We start from the raw sequence: 22,628 nt of genomic DNA, 5'->3' as shown, positions 1-22,628 counted from the left end.
CAAAATTGTTCAGAGACTTTTAAAACATGTTAATATCTGATGAACACTGGAATTTAACTTTGGAAAGTTTCTGCTGGCTTCCCTGAAGGCCTTGAACTAGGTAGCCTTCATGAGTCAGATGATGCAGCTGGAAGACTCGGGGGAGAGGCTGGGGCTGCAGTGGGAAGCTGTTCGCCGTAACCACAAGCTGAGTACTCACGTGTGCCCAACCTGGACTGGGTGTTGGGGCCTCTGCAAGAACAGATAAGCCGGGTGCCTGCCCTTGTCCCTGCAGACCAGCTCAGTAGGGTTGGCCCAGCACTGCTCCGTCAGGCTTCCTGGTTGGACAAGTCTTAGGACCAAAGGAGCTCACAGTGCCCTGCCCAACTCTGGTGCTGCCTCCAAGCCCAGGAACTCATCATCCAAGTCCAGTGGTTCAGAAAGCCAGACCCAGATGCGGCTTCTGCCACCTCCTCCTGTGGGGCTCCACGGGCTGACTTCCCCACTCCGGGTTTTGTTTCTGGCTGCAGTTTTATCAACTCAGAATTTTTATTTTTCTAATTATTTCGGACTTACAGGAGAACTATAAGAACGGGACAAAGTATAGCCTTCACCCAGATACACTGATTGTAACTTTTTGCCACATTTGCTTTATGTCTTTTTGTGCACACACAAACACACATGCACACATACACACAAGCACAGGATTTTTTTCCCCTCTGAATACTTCATTGTGTATTTACTGTGAACAAGGACATTCTCTTCTGTAACCCACAGTACAATTTGTTAAATTCAGGAAATTTCACACTGATGAGCTACTATGATTTAATATGTAGTTCATATACATTTCCTCCAAATTAACAGTCGCATTCTTCACAGCTGTTTTCATTCTCTGATTCGGGTCCCGGTTTAAGATCATGTTACGAACTTGGTTGTCACCTCTCTTTAGTCTCCTTCAATATGCACATGTTCCTTAGACTTTGCTTGTCTTCGGTGACCTTGACTTTGTTTTTTTTGGAGGCGGAGTCTCTATCACCCAGGCTGGAGTGCAGTGGCATGATCTCGGCTCACTGCAGCCTCTGCCTCCTGGATTCAAGCAATTCTCCTGCCTCAGCCTCCCACATAGCTGGGATTACAGGTGCACGCCTCCACACCTGGCTAATTTTTGTATTTTCAGTAGAGATGAGGTTTCACTGTGTTGGCCAGGCTGGTCTCACACTCCTGACCTCAAGTGATCTGCCTGCCTCAGCGTCCCCCAGAGTGCTAGGATTATACAGGCGTGAGCTGCTGTGCCCAGCTGACCTTGACATTTTTTGAAGGGCACAGGCCCGCCCAGGTTTGCCAGTTTCCTCAGGAATAGCTTCATGTTCTGCACAATAGCACCACGGCAACGAGGCCGTGTGCTTCTCAGTGCATCAGATCCAGAGGTGTCTTTTTGATTAGTGAAAAATGTGGAAAGGAATTGCTTAGAACGTCTCACAAGCCACTTGGAAGATGTGAGCTCCTGGAGCAGGAGGGAGGAAAAGTCCTAAAAGGAGTCTTCCTCCCATAACCCCACCCAGCTGTCACTTCTTCTGAGAGGCTGTCCTGGCCCTGACCACATTCTCCAAAGCAGCCCCGTTGCTCTCGGTCCCCATCCCAGTTGTAACCATCTGCCATCACATTGCCCGTGTGTGTTCACACATGTGTTTATCAGGTGCTCTCCTGTTAGTACACCAGCTTCAGAGGGCATGCCTCGTCTGAATTATTCACCACTGTGGTGACAAGGCCTAAAGCAGGCCCTTAGTTTGGTGGGGAGATACTCAGTGACTTGCAGAGGAGGAAGGAGGGAAAGGAAGAGCTCTGGGCCTCATCACTGCACTGACAAGGAAGAACCTAGCATTGGAGGATACAAGGTTTCCTCAGTGTGGCAGGGGCTGGTGGGTGTCTTCGGGCTGTTACCCTTTCCTTGTACACTCTAAGACCCTTCACACAGCCTCCATAGGGAGCAGGGCCAGAAGATCAGATAATACCAAGGGTGCCTGGTTTATCCAGCATCCAGAATTGTCAGCTGTAGAAACATAAAATTCAATATAAATGCAAATGCACGTGGAAATGAAATTAGGTTTGATGCAAAACAAACTCCAGGAGCCATGAATGCCTTGGGCTTCCAGTTTGCAATCAGCTTCAGGGGGAGTCTCCAGCCCTGACCAGTGCATCTCCTGGGTCTGCCCTTCCACTCCCCAGGCCTGGGTTTGCTGATTTTCCCTCGCTGCCCCTAAAGCTGTTGTGAGGCCCAGAGATGGCTGTGTCTGCTGTACTCACACACAGGGGAAGTTGTTGCTGAATCGAGTGTGTGTCTGAGCTGGAGGTGCAGTAAGGAGATCTGTTATAGCCTTTGGTTTAATAGAGAACAAACAAAACACCTCTCACCTTACAGCCAGTCAGTCTCTCCCCTGGCAGGTGTGCAGTGTGACACTGGGGCACCCTCATCAGGCCTGGGATGGGCTCGTGCCTGTGCAGCGGGAGGCTCTCTTCTGCAGAGGCAGCTGGACTCTGTGTGTCTTATGTGTCTGAAGGGACTGGACAGGAGTGGACACTGGGTGGGATGAGGGGTGACCTCTGTGTCCAGGATACACTCCTGCAGCCAGAATGAGAAGATGCTGCGTGCAGACACTTGTCCAGATTCACTGACAACCTCGAACTTTAGCTGCCGCTCGTGGCACCATTTCAGCGAGTGGGGTGGGAGGAATGAGTAGCTCTAAAAGGGAACTGTTACCTGCCTGGCGTCGTGAGTCACTTCTCAGCATGTCATTTTGGGAGTGGGAAGTGTGCTGGGTGCGTGGGGAGGGGAGCAGGTGGGAGGGAGCAGCACGGAAGAGCCGAGGCCCCTGGAGTTCCTGATGAGCTGTTGGAGGGAGCCCACTCCTCGGAAAGGCAGGGGAGCTGCAGCACCTGTCGACTCTCTCTTCCTTCCTCCCTGCAGGCCAGCCAGCTGGGTGTGTACCGGGCCTTTGTGGATAACTACGGAGTTGGCATGGAAATGGCAGAGAAGCGCTGTCAGGCCTATGCTCAGTTTGCAGAAATCTCTGAGGTAATGCCTTGACGCCGTTCAGCCAGGTGTGCCCTGACTCCCATCTGTACCCTCCACCTCCCTGGGAGAACAGAGTGTGCCAGATCAAGATCTGGTCGTGAACCCCAGCTGTTTCCAGATTCTGTCGGGTTTGCTGCATCAGCCCCATGCTGGGGATGCTATTGTGCTCAGACAGGAGGAGCAGCTGACAGGATGTCCTGCCTCCCCAGGGGCGAGGGCCTGATTCTGGGGGTTGGCCGGGTTCTGGGGACACTCTTTGCACCTTCTGTCTGCAGTGAGGAGTGTTTGTAGTTCTGCCCGTTAACAGCTCTCACCACAAGTGTCCTGTGGCTGACTTTGTACCTGGCACTGGAGGCATGGCCGGAGGTGACCCACTCTTCCTTTTCCGGCCCGTCACAGACTTTGAGAGCGGGAAGCATTGAGGGGCTAGTGCCGCGGGGCGAGGGCTCATGTCACCTGTGCTCTCTAGACCCATGTGAGGAGCAAAGCAGCAGGTTGGAGCTGCACTGCCTGCCCCAGGCCCCACGTTTGAGAGGCTACTGACTCCCTGCCTGCATTTAGCCCCAGGAAGCTGAAACCTCAAACCATGCAGTGTTAGCACCCTGGGCCTCGAAAGAGTCATTCAGAAACAGAGACCATGAAAGGGCCATTCAGGAGGCTGGTGGCCAAGTCAGGACCAGAACCTAGCCGCACCCCTGGTCTGCACTCTCCAGACTGGGGTTCTTCCTGCCCTTCCCCACCCTGTGTCTGCCTGGTGGCCACTCTGCGACATTTTCCTCTTCAGGGGCCTTTGCTTCTTGATGATCCCACCAACTCGCTGTAGCTTTGCCTTCTGACTTGGCTTTCCCACACCCAGCAAGGGTTCTGAGCAGAAAGTAGGGGTTCTGCATTCACACCCTACTTCTAGTGCCCATGTCTCTTTCTAACCCCGTGGTTCTCGCATGGAGCAGAATGTGAGAACCACAGGGTTAGAAAGAGACATGGGCACTAGAAGTAGGGAGTGAATGCAGTCACCCTTGCTGAGACACACCCTCAGCTGTCACCCCTGGGCTTTTGTTCTCTAGACTTTATGCCGTCGTCCTGTTCATCACAGGACGGCGTATCATGGTCCCCGCTCTGATGTTTCCAGTAGTAACAGTACCTGCCGCCCTGTTCCTCCAGAGCCCGCGGGGCACCCCGCTCCACCGGGTGCTTCTGGTAACAGGCTCTGCATGCATCCAGGGCTCCAACTTCCCTCCCTGCTGCCAGACTTCCTCTGGACCATTCAATCTGTTCTCTCTTCCTTTTTCTTTAAATAAGCAACTGTCCTCCCCAGTAGCTGGAATGGTGACACTGAATTTTCAAGTGACCTTCACAAATCAGGGACCTGAGCTTTTAAAGAGCAGGTTATAGTTAGACGGGCAAGTTCAAGTCCACCCGGACAGGTTTCTGCAGAGGAGGGAGGAGACACCATGGGATGCCACCTGGGGATCACGTGGTCCCACCAGCGATGCACCAGTGGATTCTGAGCTATGGCTGGGATGCAGGAAGTAGAATGGGGCTCACGGTCAGCCGCAAGCTGGCCCACTGTGAAGGTTTGTGGCACTTGCACCGTCAGAGCGACATGCACTTCGGTTCTCTGTGTTTCAAAAAAGATCCAGAGAAATTGGAGTCACCCAAAGAGAGCAGAGTCAAACTCAAGGAAGAGAAAGTGGCAAGCCCTATGGAAGTGGGAGGGGGTCAGTGCTCAGGCATGGGAATTTGAGGATCATCCTCAAGTACAGGAAGGAGTGGAATAGCGTCCATCTTCTCCTGGGACAGTCCTGAGAGATGGGCAGCGTCCAGTTAGATCTGCTTTCATGGAACGCCAGCTCTCCAGAGAGTAGGTAATAGGAATTAGATGAAAAGGGCTTTGGGAGTCAGGCTGGTTTGGGAGGTGCAGGGTTAAGCCAAACTCACACGTTTTCTTTTCTTTTCTTCTTTTTTTTAAGATGGGGTTTCACCATGATGGCCAGGCTGGTCTTGAACTCCTGACCTCGGGTGATCCACCCACCTCGGGCTCCCAGAGTCCTAGGATTACAGGCGTGAGCCACCGTGCCCGGCCAACTCGTACGTTTTCTTGAGTCAGGTGTTCCCGGAACTTGCAGATAACTCCCAAGCATCGCACTTTCCAAGGCACGTGGGCTGCCTCCCAGGCTCATGTGAGCCCAGCACCTGTTTTTGCAGTCTTTCATTTGGCTCTCCCACCCCCTCACACCCTTTGGGAACTGCTGAGTCGTATGTACAGAGGAACAGTCACTGCAAGGGCTGTTAAACTCTCAGGAAAGGTACCAAAGCTCATGGCAGTGTTTGGCCCCAGTGAGCTGGAAAACACTTTCTTTTGGTCTTGAGATGTTTTCTGCAGCACAAGAGGTTGGCAGAGTAACCTCAGAATCTCTTCCGTCTCTGCTGCTTATGCCTTTATTCAGAAGCTTAGGACCAGGAATTAATCTCAGCTCTTTCCCAGTGGATCTGAGGCACACAGGAATCTTTTATACTGCATTTCTCCAGTGATGCGTTCAGTGCACTTGTATCAAAACATGCTAGGCTCTTCACTTACAAGCCCTGCTCTTGCCCTGGAAATCTCATTAACACCTCATTTTTTAGCAAGTACACTTGCAAATCTAGAGAGGTCGGGTGGAGGGAGAATCCAGTGTCAGTCTGCAGTGGTGGGCCTGCCCTGGCCGTCTCCAAAGGCGATTGCTCTTCCAAACTGCCAGCCCCGTGCATGCCATCTAATTACCCCAGGGAAACAGTGATGTGTGCTTAGGAGCATGCTCCTGTTGGCCTCCATTTGCAGGATTCTTATGTCAGAGGATCTCAGCCAGGCATGATTTCGTTCACAGGGGACAGGCACTTGGCAATGCCTGGAGACACTTTTGTTTGTCACAACAGTGGGAAGGCAGGTGCACTCCTGTGCCTATAGGTAGAGGCCAGGGCAGCCGCTTAGCACCCTGCAGTGTACAGGACAGCTGCTCAGAGAATCTCCAGCCCAAAATGTCAACAGTCCTTGGCTGAGAAGGCCTGTCCCACGTGGACCGCAGCCTCCAGGGCATCCTGCGTGCTCAGCTTGCCCATGGGTCCCTGCGCACCCTGTGATTTCATTATCAGCTCAGAATGCGCCTGGGTTCATTGCAGTGAGGGAAAGCCCAGATTGCTGCCAAAGGTGGAACTTTCTGCTGCATTGAAGTTAGTGGCAGCATTCTTTTTCTCCAAGGCCTTACCATGTTGAGGGTAGAGCACAGCCCCCTTCACCCTGTCTCGCTGTCCCACCGCCAAACCAGTTGGTACAGCTTATTTTATGTAAAGGGAAGATAAATCTGGAGTGCTCAAGCACAGTTTAGGTAGAATATTCAGTAAAGCCATTGGAGTGAGCCTTTTCCAAAAGGCTATTCTCTTTTTATTCATGTATAGAAATCCTCATAAAATAGAACAACCTCGGCCGGGTGACTCATGCCTGTAATCCCAGCACTTTGGGAGGCGGAGGCGGGTAGATCATCTGAGATCAGCAGTTTAAGACCTTCCTGGCCAGCATGGTGAAATCCTGTCTCTACTAAAAATACAAAAATTAGCCAGGCAGCAGTGGCTCACGCCTGTAATCCCAGCACTTTGGGAGGCTGAGACGGGTGGATCACGAAGTCAGGAGAAACCCCGTCTTTACTAAAAAGCGAAGAATTAGCCGGGCGTGGTGGCACACACGCCTTTAGTTCCAGCTACTCAGGAGGCTGAGGCAGAAGAATTGCTTAAACCTGGGAGACAGAGGCTGTAGTGAGCCGAGATCTCTAGTTGGGAGGCTGAGGCAGGAGAATCACTTGAACCCAGGAGGCGGAGGTTGTGGTAAGCCGAATTCACTCCGTTGCACTCCAGCTGGGCACCAAGAGCGAAACTAAGTCTCAAAAAAAAAAAAAAGACCAACCTCTTTTATGCTCAGTATGGTTTATCTGAGTCATCATACATAAATCTTACATTCAGAAGAGGCTCTCATTTTTGATAATTTTATTATTCTACCCAAAGTGATCCAAGGAATCTTTCTAAACATTATTATAGAGACTGTTTTTTCTGGCTCAGTTAACAAATGTATATTTAAAAGCTTATCTGGCTTCAGCTTTGTGTGTTGCCAGTGTTATTCAAGTCTTCTTAGCTGTGAAAGCAAGTATGTACCACTTAGGTGGAAGATTTATTACCATATTCTTTATAGGTATATAGAATGGTTTTGTTTTCTGAACCAATATTGGGGCTAATGTTTTGCAAAAGAATTTCTGGCCAGGCACACTGGCTCATGCCAGTAGTCCCCAGCACTTCGGGAGGCCAAGGCAGGAGGATCACTTGAGCCCAGGAGTTCGAGACCAGCCTGTGCAAAATGGCAAAACCCTGTCTCTACAAAAAATTAGCCAGGCTGGTGGTTCTTTCATGTAATCCCAGCTACTTGGGAGGCTGAGGTGGAGAAGCAACTGAGTCCAGAAAGTCGAGGCTGCAGTGAGCTCTGATCGCACCACTTGCACTCCAGCCTGAAGTAAGGCTGTCTCAAAAAAGAAAAAAAAACGTCCCTGCTGCCTCTTGATGAGAGAGGTATGCTTGGAAATAGGTTTAGATCCTGAGTGTTGGGGTTTCTGAGATAGTCTACTGACTTATATAGGATATCGCAGCAAATATTTGAAAGTAGGACTTTACTGGTTAATTTGGAAAGTGTGATCACTTTTAGATACCTGCAAATGGCTAATTCCCAAATGCCGGGATGATTATTGCTTTATCAAATGCTGAAGATAATGTACACTGTGTTATATTTAACCATTTCTGTTAGAGATCTAGGACATTCTTTTTACTAAATGAGCTAGAATGTACAAAATAATTTCAAAATAGTAATATTGAAGGAGGAAGCCTTAAATAAGGTGTGTTCTGATTTGTACATTCTGATTTGTACGTCTAAGAATTTTTCAGCTTTGCTCTAGTGACATCTAGCTTTCAAACAGTTTTATCACATGCTAAAATTCTTCAAAAGCAAATTTCTAAAGAGCTTTCTTCCAGTTAGGTTCTCAGTGTAATGCCGTTTCTTTCCACAGATTTGCTTGTAAATGTATCAGGAAGAGGCAGCCCAGAATGAAGAAAGCAAGCAGGAGTGTTGGCTTGGTGCCTAAAGTGTCTGGGATAAGTAAAACGCAAACAGCAGAAAAAATTAAACCTGAAAACAGCTCTTCAGCATCTACAGGAGGCAAACCTGTAAAACCTGGAACAGCAGCATCATTGTCAAAGGTATTCATGTGGTGATGTTTGAATACATGGTGGATTTTTGGAGGAGTGAGTTTAAATATGATGTTTAATATATTAAATGAGCATCCTTACAGGTGTGCCCTCTTCTGGTGCTGGGAACACTTGGCCTTTGAAGAGACCTTACAGTAGGGTAGACCTAATTGGTGTTTTTGGTCTGTCTTTTTGAATGAAACCAAACAATAGGCTTGTTCATGAAACAAATAATTGAGCACCTGCCTTGTGTAGGATGCTGTGATTGTGTGAACTGGAGGTACACTCTGCCTTCAGGGAGCTTGTGGAGTAAAGGATGGAGGCAAGGCACAAACATAAATAAGGAAAATACTCAGGGAGAATGTCAGATATCCAGGGAGAGCAGTAAAGCACTGTGAACAGTTTCAGGTAGGTAAATATTGTTTCTAGCCTGGGAAGGTTTTATGAAAAGAGCATGTGAGCCAAGTCTTACAGTCCTGTGACCTCCAGACAGGTCTTTTTATCTGCTATCTCCCTCACCTTCGTCACCACAAATTGCTGTTCTTCTTCTGGCAGCTGGTTCATTATTATTATTATTATTATTATCATCGTCATCACTTTTTTTAATTCCTTTTTTTTTTTTTTTTGAGATCTGTGTTGCCCAGGCTGGTCTCCTGGTTCAGTGGATCCTCCTGCCTCAGCCTCTTGAGTAGCTGGCTCTACCGGTGTGTGTCCACATGTACAACCGGAAACATGATTTGTTCAAAATCCTTTTTTCCAGGCAGGGCCCCGATAGATCATGGCTTAATTATTTTAAGAATGACCTCAGGAACAGCTGAGGAACTTCCTTATATGTGTTGAAAGATCTAACAGGAAATGCTAGTTTTTCTATTCTAAGGTTGTTGGAACTGAACCCAGACTTATTTCATTGGCTTGGAGATGCACATAGATTTTCTCCTGGCTATGACCCTGATGAATTGCTAGGTATCATCCTGTGGCCTATGTACCAGGAATAGACCCTTGCCCAGCTTCTGTTAGTCTCAGTGAACACACTGAATCATTTTGTTGGTAGCAGTGCTGCCGCTCTTTGGTGTACAATAAGCTGCGTTTTCTGACCTAACTGGTTACTCAGTTGCTGGGGCTTTCTTTGGCGTGGAGTGCCTGTGTGACTAGGTGACCTGTTATTTATGCGACTGGAAGAACAGGTTGAAATGTTGGCATTGGATATGCACTGCTACCTTCCTTCTGTGGCCTCTTCATCAGTGGCAGGCAGTGTCTTTGGAGGTTTACTATGGAATGTGCACTGAACAGGCATGTTACATCTTCGAAAGCTTGGATCTGGAATTGCTGGGAGTTTGGTCTTGGACAGTGAGTACTTTTCCACTGTAAAGCAAACCTGTACACTTGCTCTTGCCAGCACATGCCAGCTGTCCATAGCTTTGGCTTTGCTGTGTTGACAAGTTTGTTTAAGGTGTGTGTGTGTGTGTGTGTGTGTGTGTGTGTGTGTGTGTGTGTGTGTGTGTGTGTGTGTGTGTGTGTGTAGCAGGAAGGTCAGGGCAGAGGTAAAGCTTTTTTGGCAATACTTTTCCTGGAGTGGATTAATTGCCTTCACTTAAGAGAGGAGAAGGAAAAAGTAATGAAGTGGAGATTAAAGTAAAAAGAGACAGAAGGAAAGAAGAAAATCGTGAAAAAGAACAATGGAAACATTGAAGGGCTTTGAGACCCCACAGACTAAACTGTTATTTTATTTTTCTAATTTTCCTTATTTTACTGTGTTTCTCTGGCACATAGATACTTCTTACAACGTGAATTCCTGTAACTGTCATGAAGCATTGATGATTAACCTGGTGAATGAAGTGTTTGGCTTAATTATTGACATAGCATGTGCACACACCCATTCATTTATGGACACCCACACCTGTGTGTCTGTCACTGCACAATATTCTCATGACTCTCTTCTTGTAGTGACAGGGTACAGGATATGCATTTTTTCACCTCTCTCATTTTAAGTATTGTTTGAGGCTAAATGTAGTTGAGGGTTAAGGGAAGGACTCTTTTGATCCAGAACACTTCACTGCTGGTGCAGCTTTCATAAATACAAAACACTACTGCTGCCCGCAGTGAGTTTTGGGGACATTATTCCCACTTTTGTCAGGAGCTGTGTTATTGGGCTTTCAGGCTTTGTATACTTAATTCTCCTTTGTCACAGTCAGTGGAGAGGATTATTTTCCATGTAGAGAGGGTCTCCTGCATGCCAGCACTTTGTAGCGTTCGCTTATACTGTTGAGGTGTTCATGATTAGTTCTTTTGCATTAATATGCTATTCCATTGTACTGCTGATAATTTTTTCTAAAAATTATGAATTAATAAGCTTCAGTTAGAATTTAGGATTGATAACTCTCCATGATTATTTGTGGTCATACAGTGTAAAAGTTAGTTAACAGTATGAACAATCTACCTCTGAAACTTGAAAGGTAAAATTTGAAAACAAATCTTCAAATTTGAGAGAGAGATGCAGACTGTGAAACTTGGACTTGACCTTGAGAAGTATATGTACCTGGTTGTAGTATTTCATTATTTGTTTCTGGAATGTTTTTACCAAATTATTTGCATTTTGCAGCAGTTATAAAAAAGTAGGCTGAACATTTGTTCCTTCATCAATTTCATGTTTTTACACTTGCTGATGGGGGATGTTTATGTGTGGGAATGCACATGCCCTTACATAATTTTGTTGCAAAAATTAAAAGAAATAGGGAAAAACAGCAGAGAGCCTGCTAGTAGCTTAGGGTAAAAGGTAAGTTGGAAAATGCAGAGGTTTTTGTTTTTGTTTTTTCCTTTTTTGTTGTTGTTGAAGTAAAGCATACGTATAGCAAAGTCCACAGAGCATAGGTGTTGAGCTTAGTGAATCATCACAAAATGAAACATACCCTGCAACCACCACCTAGAAACAACATACGTGCCCCTCAGAAGCTTCCCTTGTGCCTCTGCTTAATCATTGTCCTTCCTGTCCTTCCCCAAAGTAACTACCTTTCTGACTTCTAGCACCAGGGACTAATTTTGCCAGTTTTTGATCTTTACAGGAACATAGTCATATACCATGTTGTTTTTTTATGTGTGTCTGGTTTCTTATCTGTACTGTTGCATCTAGCAGTGGTCACTTCCTTTTCATTACTGGTTAGTAATCCATCGGATGAATATACCACAGTTTGTTCATCTCTTCTACTATTGGAAGTCTTTTGGAGTTTCTGCTCTGTGGCTAAGAGTAGTGTTGTTATGAACATTTGTATACATGTGTATTAATGCACATGTGCCCCCATTTGTGTTGGTTCTAGAACAAGGAGTGAAATTACTGAACCATAGTGTATACCTATGTTCAGCTTTAGTATTATAGATAGAAGAAAATCATTTTTTAAGGTGGTTACCAGTTTACATTCCTGGTTACTTCATATCCTCTCTTGCACTTAAATTGTTACTCCTTTTATGTTAAGCACTCAGGAATGTATAAAGGGGTGGAGGAGTGGCACTAATTTGCATCATTGCCAGTAAGATTGAATACCTTTTTATACATTATTTTTATGTGCTCAGTGGTCATTTGGATCCTTTTTTGTGAAGTGCCTGTTCAAGTCACTTGCCCATTTTTCTGTTGGCTTTTTTTTCCAACTTTTTTTTTTATTTATTGTGGAAAACTGCATATAGCATTCATCACCTTGGCCTTTTTATTTTCCATTTTATTTATTTTTATATTTTTAAGAGATGGAGTCTCACTCTGTTGCTTGCCCAGGCTGGAGTGCAGTAACATGATCCTAGTTTACTGTAGCCTTGAACTCCTGGACTCAAGCCATCTTCTGGCTTCAGCCTCCTAAATAGCTGGGGTTATAGGTGCACACCACCATACCTGGCTAATTAAAACTAATTTTTTTTTTTTTTTTTAAGAGACAGGGTCTTGCTTTGTTACCCAGGCTGGTCTCTAACTCTGTGGCCTCAAGTAATTCTCCTGTGAAGGTGAGGTTTCAGGTGTGAGCCACCGTGCCCAGCCATCTTAACCATTTTTGAGTGTGCAGTTCAGCGCCATTAAATACATTCACATCGTTGTGCAGCCATCATCACCATCCATCTCCAGAATTTTTCATCTTGCTAAACGGAGGCTCTGTACCTATTATATAACTCCCCATTCCCTCTTCTCTCCAACACCTGACAACCACCATTCTACTTTCTGTCTCTATGAATTTCACTGCTCTAGCTATCTCATATAAATGGAATCATAGGCCACTTGTTTTGTGACTGCCTTATTTAACTTGGCATCGTGTCCTCAAGGTTCATCTGTGTTGTAGCATGCGTCAGAATTCCTTCCATTTTTAAGGCTCAGTGGTATTCCATTGTATTTATATGCTGTGTTTTGTTTATCCATTTGCCTGTCAGTGAACACTTGGGTTGCTTCCACCTTTTGTCTACTACTATGAATATGAGTGGAGTGTGCAAATATCTCTTCAAGACCTCACTTTCAGTTTTTTTTTTTTTTTTTTTTTTTTGATGGAGTTTCTCTCTTGTTTCCCAGGCTGGAGTGCAATGGCGCGATCTCGGCTAACTGCAACCTCTGCCTCCTGGGTTCAGGCAATTCTCCTGCCTCAGCCTCCTGAGTAGCTGGGATTACAGGCACCAGCCACCATGCCCAGCTAATTTTTTGTATTTTTTTAGTAGAGACGGGGTTTCACCATGTTGACCAGGATGGTCTCGATCTCTTGACCTCGTGATCCACCTGCCTCGGCCTCCCAAAGTGCTGGGATTACAGGCGTGAGCCACCGCACCCGACGTTGCTTTCAGTTTTGAGGGGGTATATGTCCATAGTTGGAGTTGCTACATTATATGATAACTCCATTTTTAATTCTTTGAGGAATTAAAGAGAGCGCTTCAAGGTGCGGGTTCCCGGCTGCTGCCCATGAAGGACCGCAGGTTTGGGCTGGGCGGTGGCTGCAGCGGTAACAGGGAGTTTCAGTACTGGGCTGGGACCACAGACCCTTCATCCTGCCGGGCTGCTGGTGTCCTTTCCTGAGGCTGTGCTGTGCCTGAGGGGCATCAGATGGGCCTGAGGAGATTGGAGGAAGCTGACACTGGAGCCAGCAGGAGGCCCCAGAAAGAGAGGCTGGGAAAAGGGACAGGTATCTAAGGGGGTAACCTCAGAGTCACTTGCCGCCTTGGGTGCCAGGTTAGCAGATGTGCTGGCTGCAGAACTGGAACCAGATCCAGATACAGCGATCTGCAGACCAGGAGAGAGAGGGTCAGTGGAAACAAGGGGTCCCTGTGTGAAGGGGACAGGGAAATGCACACACGTTGGGGTTGGGGATTTCATCCTTTTGCTGCCGGGAGAGGCAGGAAAGGCGGACCGGGCACCTGCTGCAGCTGTGGCTGAGGCCCAGGGATGTGAGGGGCCTCTTTGCCCTCCATTCGGTGGGGCCCCCCACATGGGGTCCCAAGTAGAAGGGGTAAGGGCCCCTGCGGCTGCTGCAGCAGCAGCAGAAGTGCCAGGCCTTGGGCTTCTCAGGCTGCAGTCCACACTTGGAGCTGGGAAGGGGGCAGGAATCAGCGAGGTGACCTGGGCTGTGTCCCGGGAGTGTGAAGAGGTGTCAGGAAGGGGATCTTAGGAGGCGCGGCGCTTCCTCCCAGACACGGCAGGTGTAGAGGGGGCCCCTGCAGCAGATGCTAGGAGGGACACGCGGCCCAGGTACTGTTGGGACATGTGAGTCCCCGGATGTGCATCCATGCTGGGTGCTTTAGGGACAGCAGGCGGAGAAGTCGTCCCTGTTGCAGGTGAGGGCAAAGCTTGGGAAGGCCGTGGGGCTCTACAGTCTGAGACGGCCTTGGCCTCACCCTGCAGTGCACTATTAATGCGCCGGAGTGCCGCCTCCTTCTCCAGGTCCAGGTCTTCAGCAGTGACCCGGAACCCCAGCCGTAAGGGAGATGGCAGCTTCAGAGGCGCCCCTCGCCTGCGTGGCAGCAGAGGAAACTTTCTTCTACGAGGCCTAGACTCCTGAGATGTGGGGGAGCCATTCCTGGGGGCCAATTTCTCCCCTGGTGGTGCCTCTGCTGCCTTTTCACCCTGGGTGTGAATGACAGCCTGAGAGACAGCCTGAGAGTTGTCCTCACTCACTGTCTCTGAGGAACTGAGGGTCACATGGCAGTGGGATGAGTCTGGCCCCCTCCTCCTCTTTAGCCACGGGAAGCCTCCCGTGGAGCTGTAGGAGCTGGAAATGGCATTTCTTTTTGGGCCAGGGCTCATCCCAGAAGGCTGGGATGTCTTGTGACATGTGACTCCTGACACGGTCACATGGCAGTGGGTTGAGTCTGGCCCCCTCTTCCTCTTTAGCCACGGGAAGCCTCCCGTGGAGCTGTAGGAGCTGGAAATGGCATTCCTTTTGGGACAGGGGCTCATCCTGCAAGGCTGGGATCTCTGGTCCTGTCTGCCTTCTGACCTCTGGGCATGGAGGTCTCTCTGCCGAGGCCCGGGCCTGGGCACTAAGGGCAAGGGGTCTCCATTATCCGGTACGGGCCTAAATGCAGACCGTGAATCCCCGGTGCCCTCGGGGCCCCTTTGGACATGGTCAGTATTCTGTTGGACTCTGGGGTCCTCGCCCTGCTCAGGCATCGCTGCCTCACTCTCCCTTTGTGCTCTCAACATGATCTCCTCCGGACAGGAGTCTGGGCCACAGCTGGGTGTTGTGGGCCCCAAAGGGGTGACTCCCTGCTCCTGGGCCCCACAGAGAGTTTTGGGTGGAATTGGACTCTCGCTATGGTACCTGTGCATCCAAATTGAAGGCAGAGGCAGGATCGCTGGAAAACCTTCTTGAAGTTGTTTGGACACACTGCTGATTCCAAGTGTCCGGGCCCTTGTAGGATGACCTGCCACTCCACCCAGGGGCAGGAGCAAGGAGGAGATCCCACAAGCAAAGTCAACGGAGGGATGGGGAGAGCGGGCTCAAGGCAACTGAGCCCTACTGGCAGGTCCCCGACACTCGGGCCGGGACAGGGATAAGGGGCACAGAGTGCCCAGGTAGCCCCTTCTGGGAGCAGCGGGGAAATTTCCGATTCTTAAACTCTCGAGAGCCAGGCTCTGAGCGTCGTCCTCTAGCTGCCAACGCGGCTAAAGACTAAGCGAGCGGTTTCTCCTGTTGCCGGGCAACGCATCCTTCTAACGTGCGCGAGTGGGGGCGCGTGCAAAAACGGGCGCAAGTGAGAGATCCGCGCCAGAAGGGCGACCTTCACGGATTCGCGGGACAAGGTATGCGCGCCAGGCACCTGCTGACAATGCGGTGGGGGGAGAGGTGCAAACTATGCGCGCGAGGCACGGGCTGGCAACCGTGGGAAAATGGAGAGGCCGGCGCACAAGGCGCCTGCTGGCAACCGTGGGAAAATGGAGGGGCCGGCGCAAAAGGCGCCTGCTGGCAACCGTGGGAAAATCGAGGGACTGGCGCACCAGGCGCCTGCTGGCAACCGTGGGAAAATGGAGGGGCCGACGCACAAGGCGCCTGCTGGCAACCGTGGGAAAATGGAGGGCCCGGGGCGGGGCGCGCGAAATAGGTACTGGAGGGAGAGGCACGCGCACAAAGCACGCGAGACATAACCGTTAGGTGCGGCAAGGTATGCGCACAAGGCACCTGCTGGCAACGGCGGGGAGGGGTCAAGGTGTGCGCGCGAGGCACCTGCTGGCAATGGCGGGGGAGGGGGCAACGTACGCGCACAAGACGCCTGCTGGCAACGGCGGGGAGGGGGGTGAAAGTGTGCGCGCGAGGCACCTGCTGGCAATGGCGGCGGAGGGGGCAATGTATGGGCACAAAGCACCTGCTGGCCATGGCGGGGAGGGGACAAGGTGTGCGCGCGTGGCGCCCGCTGGCAATGGCGGCGGAGGGGGCGATGTACGGGCACGAGGCACCTGCTGGCACCTGCGGGACAGGGGGCGCGGTGGTAGGGTGGGGGGCAGCGCAGGTATAGGTACTGGATGAGAGGCCAGCAAAAAAGGCCCGGAACCCTAACGAACTGGCATGGCAAGACACGGGCACAAGGCACCTGCTGGCAACCGTGGGAAAATGGAGGCGCCGGCGCACAAGGCGCCTGCTGGCAACCGTGGGAAAATAAGGGGGACCGGCGCACGAGGCACCTGCTGGCAACCGCAGGAAACTGGAGGGGCCGGGGCGGGGCGCGCGAAATAGATACTGGAGGGAGAGGCACGCGCACAAAGCACGCGAGACATTAACGGTTCGGTGCGGCAAGGCATGTGCACAAGGCATCTGCTGGCAATGGCGGGGAGGGGTCAAGGTGTGTCATGATTATCATTTCCCTGTATATACACATGTATACACACATAGTATTTTTTTAGCTGTTTGATCATGAACTGTAGACATAATGCTCCTTTACTGCTTGAATATTTTAGTGCATATTTCCAGAAAAACAAGGGCATTCTTTTTTATAACCATAGTAAATTGCAAAATCAGGAAATTAACATTGATATGATGCTAGTATCTAATGTATTGCCTTTCATTAAATTTCACCACTTGCACTAATGTCAGATATAGCAAAAGAGAAAAAAAATTTGTTTTCTGGTCTAGGATCCAATCCAGGATCATGTATTGCGTTCAGTTGTTATGCTTTTCGTTTTCTTTAAATTTGGAATAGTTTCTTACTCTGTCTTTTATGACCTTGACATTTCTAAAGAGTAAAAGGCAGTTATTTGATAGAGTGTCCTCCAGATTTGGGTTTGGTAGTATGTCCTTAATGATTAGATTTGGGTTATGCATTTTAGGCAGGAATATCACAGAAGTATAGAAATACATGACTTCCATCTTTGCCGTTGTGGGGCATGTTAACTTCCTTTGGTTAGGGTAGTGAAGGCTAGATTTCTCCACTGTTAGGATACTGTGCTTCCTCTTGTAATTAATAAGTAAGTGTCTTGTCAGAGGTACTTTGAAACTTTGTAAACATGTCTATCCTCTTTTCCCCAGACTTTTCACCCTGGTTTTAGCACTTGTTGATAGTTCTTTCCCAAATCAGTTATTACTGTGATTTTTGCCACACGACAATTTTCTAATTCTGTCATTCCGTCTACATGTATTAGTTGGCATTCTGCCACAAGGAAGAGTTTTTTTCTCCTATTGTAATTCATAGATTCTTATTCAGTGGGCTGTAAATTATTAGGATCAGTTAGTTTTATGCCTAGATTATCCCTTATTTGGCCACTGGGAGCCCCTTCAGGCTGGCTCCTGTGTCCTTTTGACATTTTCCTATTACTCTTGGAGCACTTCCTTAATTTCTGGCACAATAACTTTTGTACCTTTCCAGCTCAGCCCTAGAATCAGCCATTTCTTCAAGGAGACCTTGTTCCTTTTAGTGGAGGATAGTACTTAAAATCAAGACCTAGAAGTTAGATGTGTTCATTGCTTTTGGGACAGACAGACACACAGATACACACACACACACACACACACACACACACACACTCTCTCTCTCTCTCTCTCTCTCTCTCTCTCTCTCTCTCTCTCTCTCCTATGTCAGTTTCTCCACCTGTTTCTCCATATATTTAAATGTATGAGTTCACACTGATACTTCCAATTCTATTGACTTAAAAGGTTCATAACAGCCTTTCCACATTCTATAATTGTAATTCATTTATCCAACACTGAAAAACCTGGCCTCTACCACCTACATTTACTTATTTTCTCCACCCTATAATATACAGAAAATAGTTTTAGAATTACCTGTACCACTGTGAGAAACAAATTTCTCAATTGAAGTTTAATATTTGCATACGCTTTGTCTTTGGCTTGAGAGTCTGAGGATTTATGGTCAAAATACTACTGTGTTGAAAAAATACTTGGGTTATGTTATTCATTTGAAATATAGTTAGGTCTGTTTGTTCCTATCCTATTCCATTTTAGGCTTCTCCTATCTTTATTTAAATTTTATTTATTTGTTTATTTTCAGCATATGAAACACTAACATGGCTCCATGAGTCAGAACCATATGAAAAGATATATATATTCAGAAAAGTGCGCCTCCCTTCCCCCGTTCTCTCTTACTGGGTACCCACCCACCGCAGAAGTTTAGTTTTTGTTTATTCTTTTCATGTTTCTTTTTGCATAAATGAGCAAATACATTTTTTTTACCTCTCCTTTCTTACGCAAAAGGTGGCAGAATACATTCTTTTGCACTCTGAATCTTTTCACTTAATGTACTCCAGAAATTTCTCTCCATACCTATTTGTAGCAGTCTTTCTTATTTTTTATTGTTGTTTAATACCTGATTGTATTCACTGAAGTGTACTGCATATGCTTTCCTGTGTATATAGGTGTGTAAGGCAGACCAGTATTTTGCAATAGGAAGCAATGCTGCAATGAATAATTCGCCTTGTGCATATGTATTTGTCTTATTGGAGGTGTATCTTAAGGTTAAATTCCTAAAAGTGAAGTTGCTGAGCAAAAGGTAAATACATGTGTAGCTTTGTTAGATATTGCATGGGTCCTTTCATAACGCTTAAGTTAAGGTGCATTCCCATCAACAACTAAGGAGGGTGCCTGTTTCCCCATATTCTTCCCAAAAGAGTGTGTTTACCAATCTGATAAGTGACAAGTGCTGCTTAATTTGCATTTCTCTCATTATGAGTTAGGTTAATCATTTTCTCTGTGTGTTTGTGTGTGTGTGTGCGCGCGCGCGTGTGTGTAAATTGTGTGATTCATTCATTTTGCTCATTTTTCTGTTTCTGGTCTTCTCCACCTCAATTTTAAAAAAGCATTCTGCACATATTAGGGACCTTAACCATTTATCTGTGAGATACTGCAAATATACTTTCCCAGTTTTTTGTTTTTAAATGCTACTTATGATGGTTTTTTGGCTGTGCAAAACATTTTAACATTTTTTTAAGTAAAAGGATTTTTTTTTTTTTTTTTTGAGACAGAGTCTCACTCTGGAGTGCAGTGGCACGATCTTGGCTCCTACCTCCCAGGTTCAAGCGATTCTCCTGCCTAAGCCCCCCGAGTACTGGGATTATAGGCGCTTGCCACCACACCTGGCTAATTTTTTGTATTTTTAGTAGAGACAGGGTTTCACCACCTTGGCCAGGATGGTCTTGATCTCTTGACCTCGTGGTCTGCCTGCCTCAGGCTTCCAAAGAGCTGGGATTACAGGTGTGTGCCACTGCACCTGCCCAGGATTTTTTATTTTTGAGATTTTAATTTTAATGTAGTCAAATCAATCAAGTCTTTGTTTTACTATTTCAGATTTAAAATCATAGTTAGAAAACCTTGGACTTTATATTTGATACAGTGTGAAATAGGTGTCAGCATTTATTTTTGCCCCCTTTGTATATACATTTGACGTAGCACCATTTGCTGGAGAACTCTTGTTTTCTGCATTGCTACTTTGGTTATAAATCAAGTGTCTATAAATAGGCAGCTTCTTTATGGACTCTGTTTCATGAGCCAGCCGGGGGCCCATGGAGAATCAGCTATTAAGCCAGGGACAAGGGCAGGTCAGTGGGCAGAGTGCCAGAGTGTGGGAGTCTGTCCGGGTGGTTGCTGACCAAAAACATCACTTTTGGGTTTTGTGACTCAGAAATGAGCTCAGCCTGTACACCCGCAGATGTGATGAGCCCCAGGCCAAGTCCTCTGTGGGGGTCATTAATGGCGTGTGCACGAGCATTTTCTTCTGGCATTTTTACAGAGACCGTGTGCAGCTGGACTCTCCGGAGATAGCGAACAGAAGTTCTGTTATGTGTCCTATCAGCTAATGAAGGAGGGGAGCTTGCCTTGAGTTGTGTTTTTCTGCAACCCTGTGTGTTTGATCCGTGTCTGCACCCAGTTTGGCCACCCTGACCTCTGTTGCTCCCAAATCTGAGGAACCAGTGGCTATGTGAATATGAAGTTGTTTGCTTGATCTGTTTATTTATATCTGGGCCCTGGGGTGGCCCCATGTGTTGAATAAGTGTATTCTACAGATGGTCCCTGGGTTCTGGGTGGTCAGTGGTGTGAGGAGGAACCGGACTCCAGCCTGTCCTAAGGAGCTTATGAGAAGTTTTGAGGGGACTGGTGCCTGGATGTGGGCTGTAGCGTAGGTGGAGTGTCAAGGAGGACCCTATACACGGTGAGTGGGAGAAAGCACCAGGGAGAATGTCCCCCAGCCTAGGAGGGTGACCAGGTTAAGTGACAGCAGGGATGGGGCTATCAGAATGGTGGGCTGTAAAGAGCTGGGAGGGCTAAGACCCAGGGAGGCCATCTGGATGGGGAAGGTATGAGCTGAGGCTCAGAATGGAGCACCCAGGGCACCTGGGCTGATGAGGTCTCAGTGAGCACGAGGGGCTGTGCGAAGCGATGAGCTTCAGACTCCCCAGTCGTGGGCCCTGATGTGGGGGTGTGTGTGTGAGCCGGAGCCATGGGACCAGGGCCGAGCCCACGTGCTGGACAGGCTTTGGGCCCCAGACACCCAGAGCCACCGGGAGCCTGTAGGAAAGTTGGGGAGTGGAGGGGCATGGGTTGTGTGAACAGAGCCCTACCATGCTCAGAGGAGTCAGTCAGTCGAGGTCAGGCTCCTCCCCCGACTGTGGCTGCACACGGTCCCTCATACTCTTGAGAAACCAGAGTGGACTGGAGACTATGACCCAGTTCTCATTTATTTTACCTCTTGGGTCTTCTCCAGGTTCTGTGTTTTTTTTTGTTGTTGTTGGTTTTTTTTGAGACAGTGTCTCGCTCTGTCACCCAGGCTGGAGTGTAGTGGCATGATCTTTGCTCACTGCAACCTTCACCTCCTGGGTTCAAGCAATTCTCCTGCCTCAGCCTCCCAGGTAGCTAGGATTACCAGTGTCCGCCTCCACACTCGGCTAATTTTTGTGTTTTTAGTAGAGACTGAGTTTTAGCATGTTGTCCAGGCTGGTCTCCAGCTCCTGACCTCAAATGATGTGCCTGCCTTGGCCTCCCAGAGAGCTGGGATTACAGGTGTGATCCACAGCACCCGGCCTTCTCCAGGTTCTGAATTCCCTGAAAGCAGCTGTGCTATTGCCCTGCCCTCTGGGACAGAATGTTAGGAGGAAGCGGCTAAATGCCTCCCTGATTAAAGGAAAGATGTGTATTTCCACTGGGCCACTGGGTGGGAAGGACATAGATGTCCAGGCCCATGTGTTCCACAGTGTAACATGGGGACTGCAGAGAGAGGAAGGGACATGTTTATGTCCCATGTGAGTCATGGGAACTTGGAATATAAGGGTGTGCATGTCACATTTTTTTCACGGAGGGGTGTCTTAGTCACTTCAGGCTGCTATAACAAAAATACCGTAAACTGGGTAGTTTAAACAACAAACATTTACTCCTCACAGTGCTGGAGGCAGGAGTCCAGTGTCTGCCAAGGGCCTGCCTTCTGGTTCATAGCCCTCTTCTTGCTGTGTTCTCACCTGGTGTGGAAAGGATGGGGCTGTCTCTGGGGTTTGAAAAGGGTACTAATCCCATTTACAAGGGTTCCATCCTCCTGACCTAATTACCTCTCCAAGGCCCTACCCCTAAATACCATCACATTAGGGGTTAGATTTCAACATAGGAATTTTGGGGGGATGCAAAGATTCATTCTATGTGGTGTAAGGGGCATCCCAGAGTGCCACCCCCACATCCCCAAAGCTGCTGGACCTTGCGGGTGGCAGCTGACTCTGCTGGGGCTGGTGGGACTGGTGGCTGGAGGCCTGGTTTGTTAACCCACCTCTGAGGTCTTCTGGATGCCACCTCCCTCACACCAGCCAGCCAGGTGGCCTCCAGGTAGTTTCTGTTCCATGGAGAAGAGCTGCTGCTTTCTTAACATAGGTTCCTCAAACCCATGGCATCTGGTCCCAGGTGACTCAGCATCTCATGGCTGCCTTCTCCCTGCCTGCACCCTCATCTCCACCCTGCTGCACTCTGTGGCTGAGCAGCATTGGGCACCATGGGATGTTTGTCTGCCCTGCTGCTGTGTTGTTGACTCATGAGGCCTCTTTGGAAGAGGCTTGACAGGTGAGAGAGACTGGTGTGGATCTAGTCGCCCTAATAGACCAGCCCAAACTTCTGAACATCCCAGGCTTTCCTGGTACAGTCCCCACTTGCCAACCAAGAGGAAAGCATAGCTCAGGTGGTATTCAGGCAAGAACAGGGCAATGCACACAGACTAGCCAAGTTACAAAGCACTTAATCCAGGGAGGAGCCACACGGGCAGAGTCCAGCTTGTTAGCGGGTCTGGGTTCCCCTCATGAGAACCGAGAAGGGGCTGACACCTGTTAGATGCCTGCTATGTGTCTGATGCTGGCCTGATGTGGGATGTGACTGAGTGTCTACTGCTCTCCTTTGCA

At 48.4% G+C, this 22,628-nt stretch overlaps 1 protein-coding gene across 5 annotated transcripts in view; it reads left to right on the top strand.

The window, feature by feature from the left end:
• Window positions 1-22,628, top strand: part of LOC135273231 (breakpoint cluster region protein-like) — an 85,020-nt gene that overhangs the window by 1,464 nt on the left and 60,928 nt on the right. For 4 of the 5 annotated variants that reach the window (XM_064372120.1, XM_064372122.1, XM_064372123.1 and 1 more), the window contains exons 2-3: window positions 2,945-3,052; window positions 8,131-8,320. Coding sequence is in view for 2 of the 5 variants with exons in the window: in XM_064372119.1 (XP_064228189.1) it covers window positions 2,945-3,052; window positions 8,131-8,320 (298 nt within the window). In the remaining 3 variants the exon portion in view is untranslated. The remainder of the gene's footprint in view (window positions 1-2,944; window positions 3,053-8,130; window positions 8,321-22,628) is intronic. The other variant, XM_064372121.1, reaches the window with a different exon arrangement.

The sequence above is a fragment of the Aotus nancymaae genome, unplaced genomic scaffold, assembly GCF_030222135.1.
Source record: "Aotus nancymaae isolate 86718 unplaced genomic scaffold, 86718_ANA_hifiasm-v0.15.2.pri h1tg000498c, whole genome shotgun sequence".
NCBI classification, from domain to species: domain Eukaryota; kingdom Metazoa; phylum Chordata; class Mammalia; order Primates; family Aotidae; genus Aotus; species Aotus nancymaae.
The sequence above is the reverse complement of the archived record's forward strand: the minus strand, read 5'-3'. Positions and strand labels throughout refer to the sequence as shown.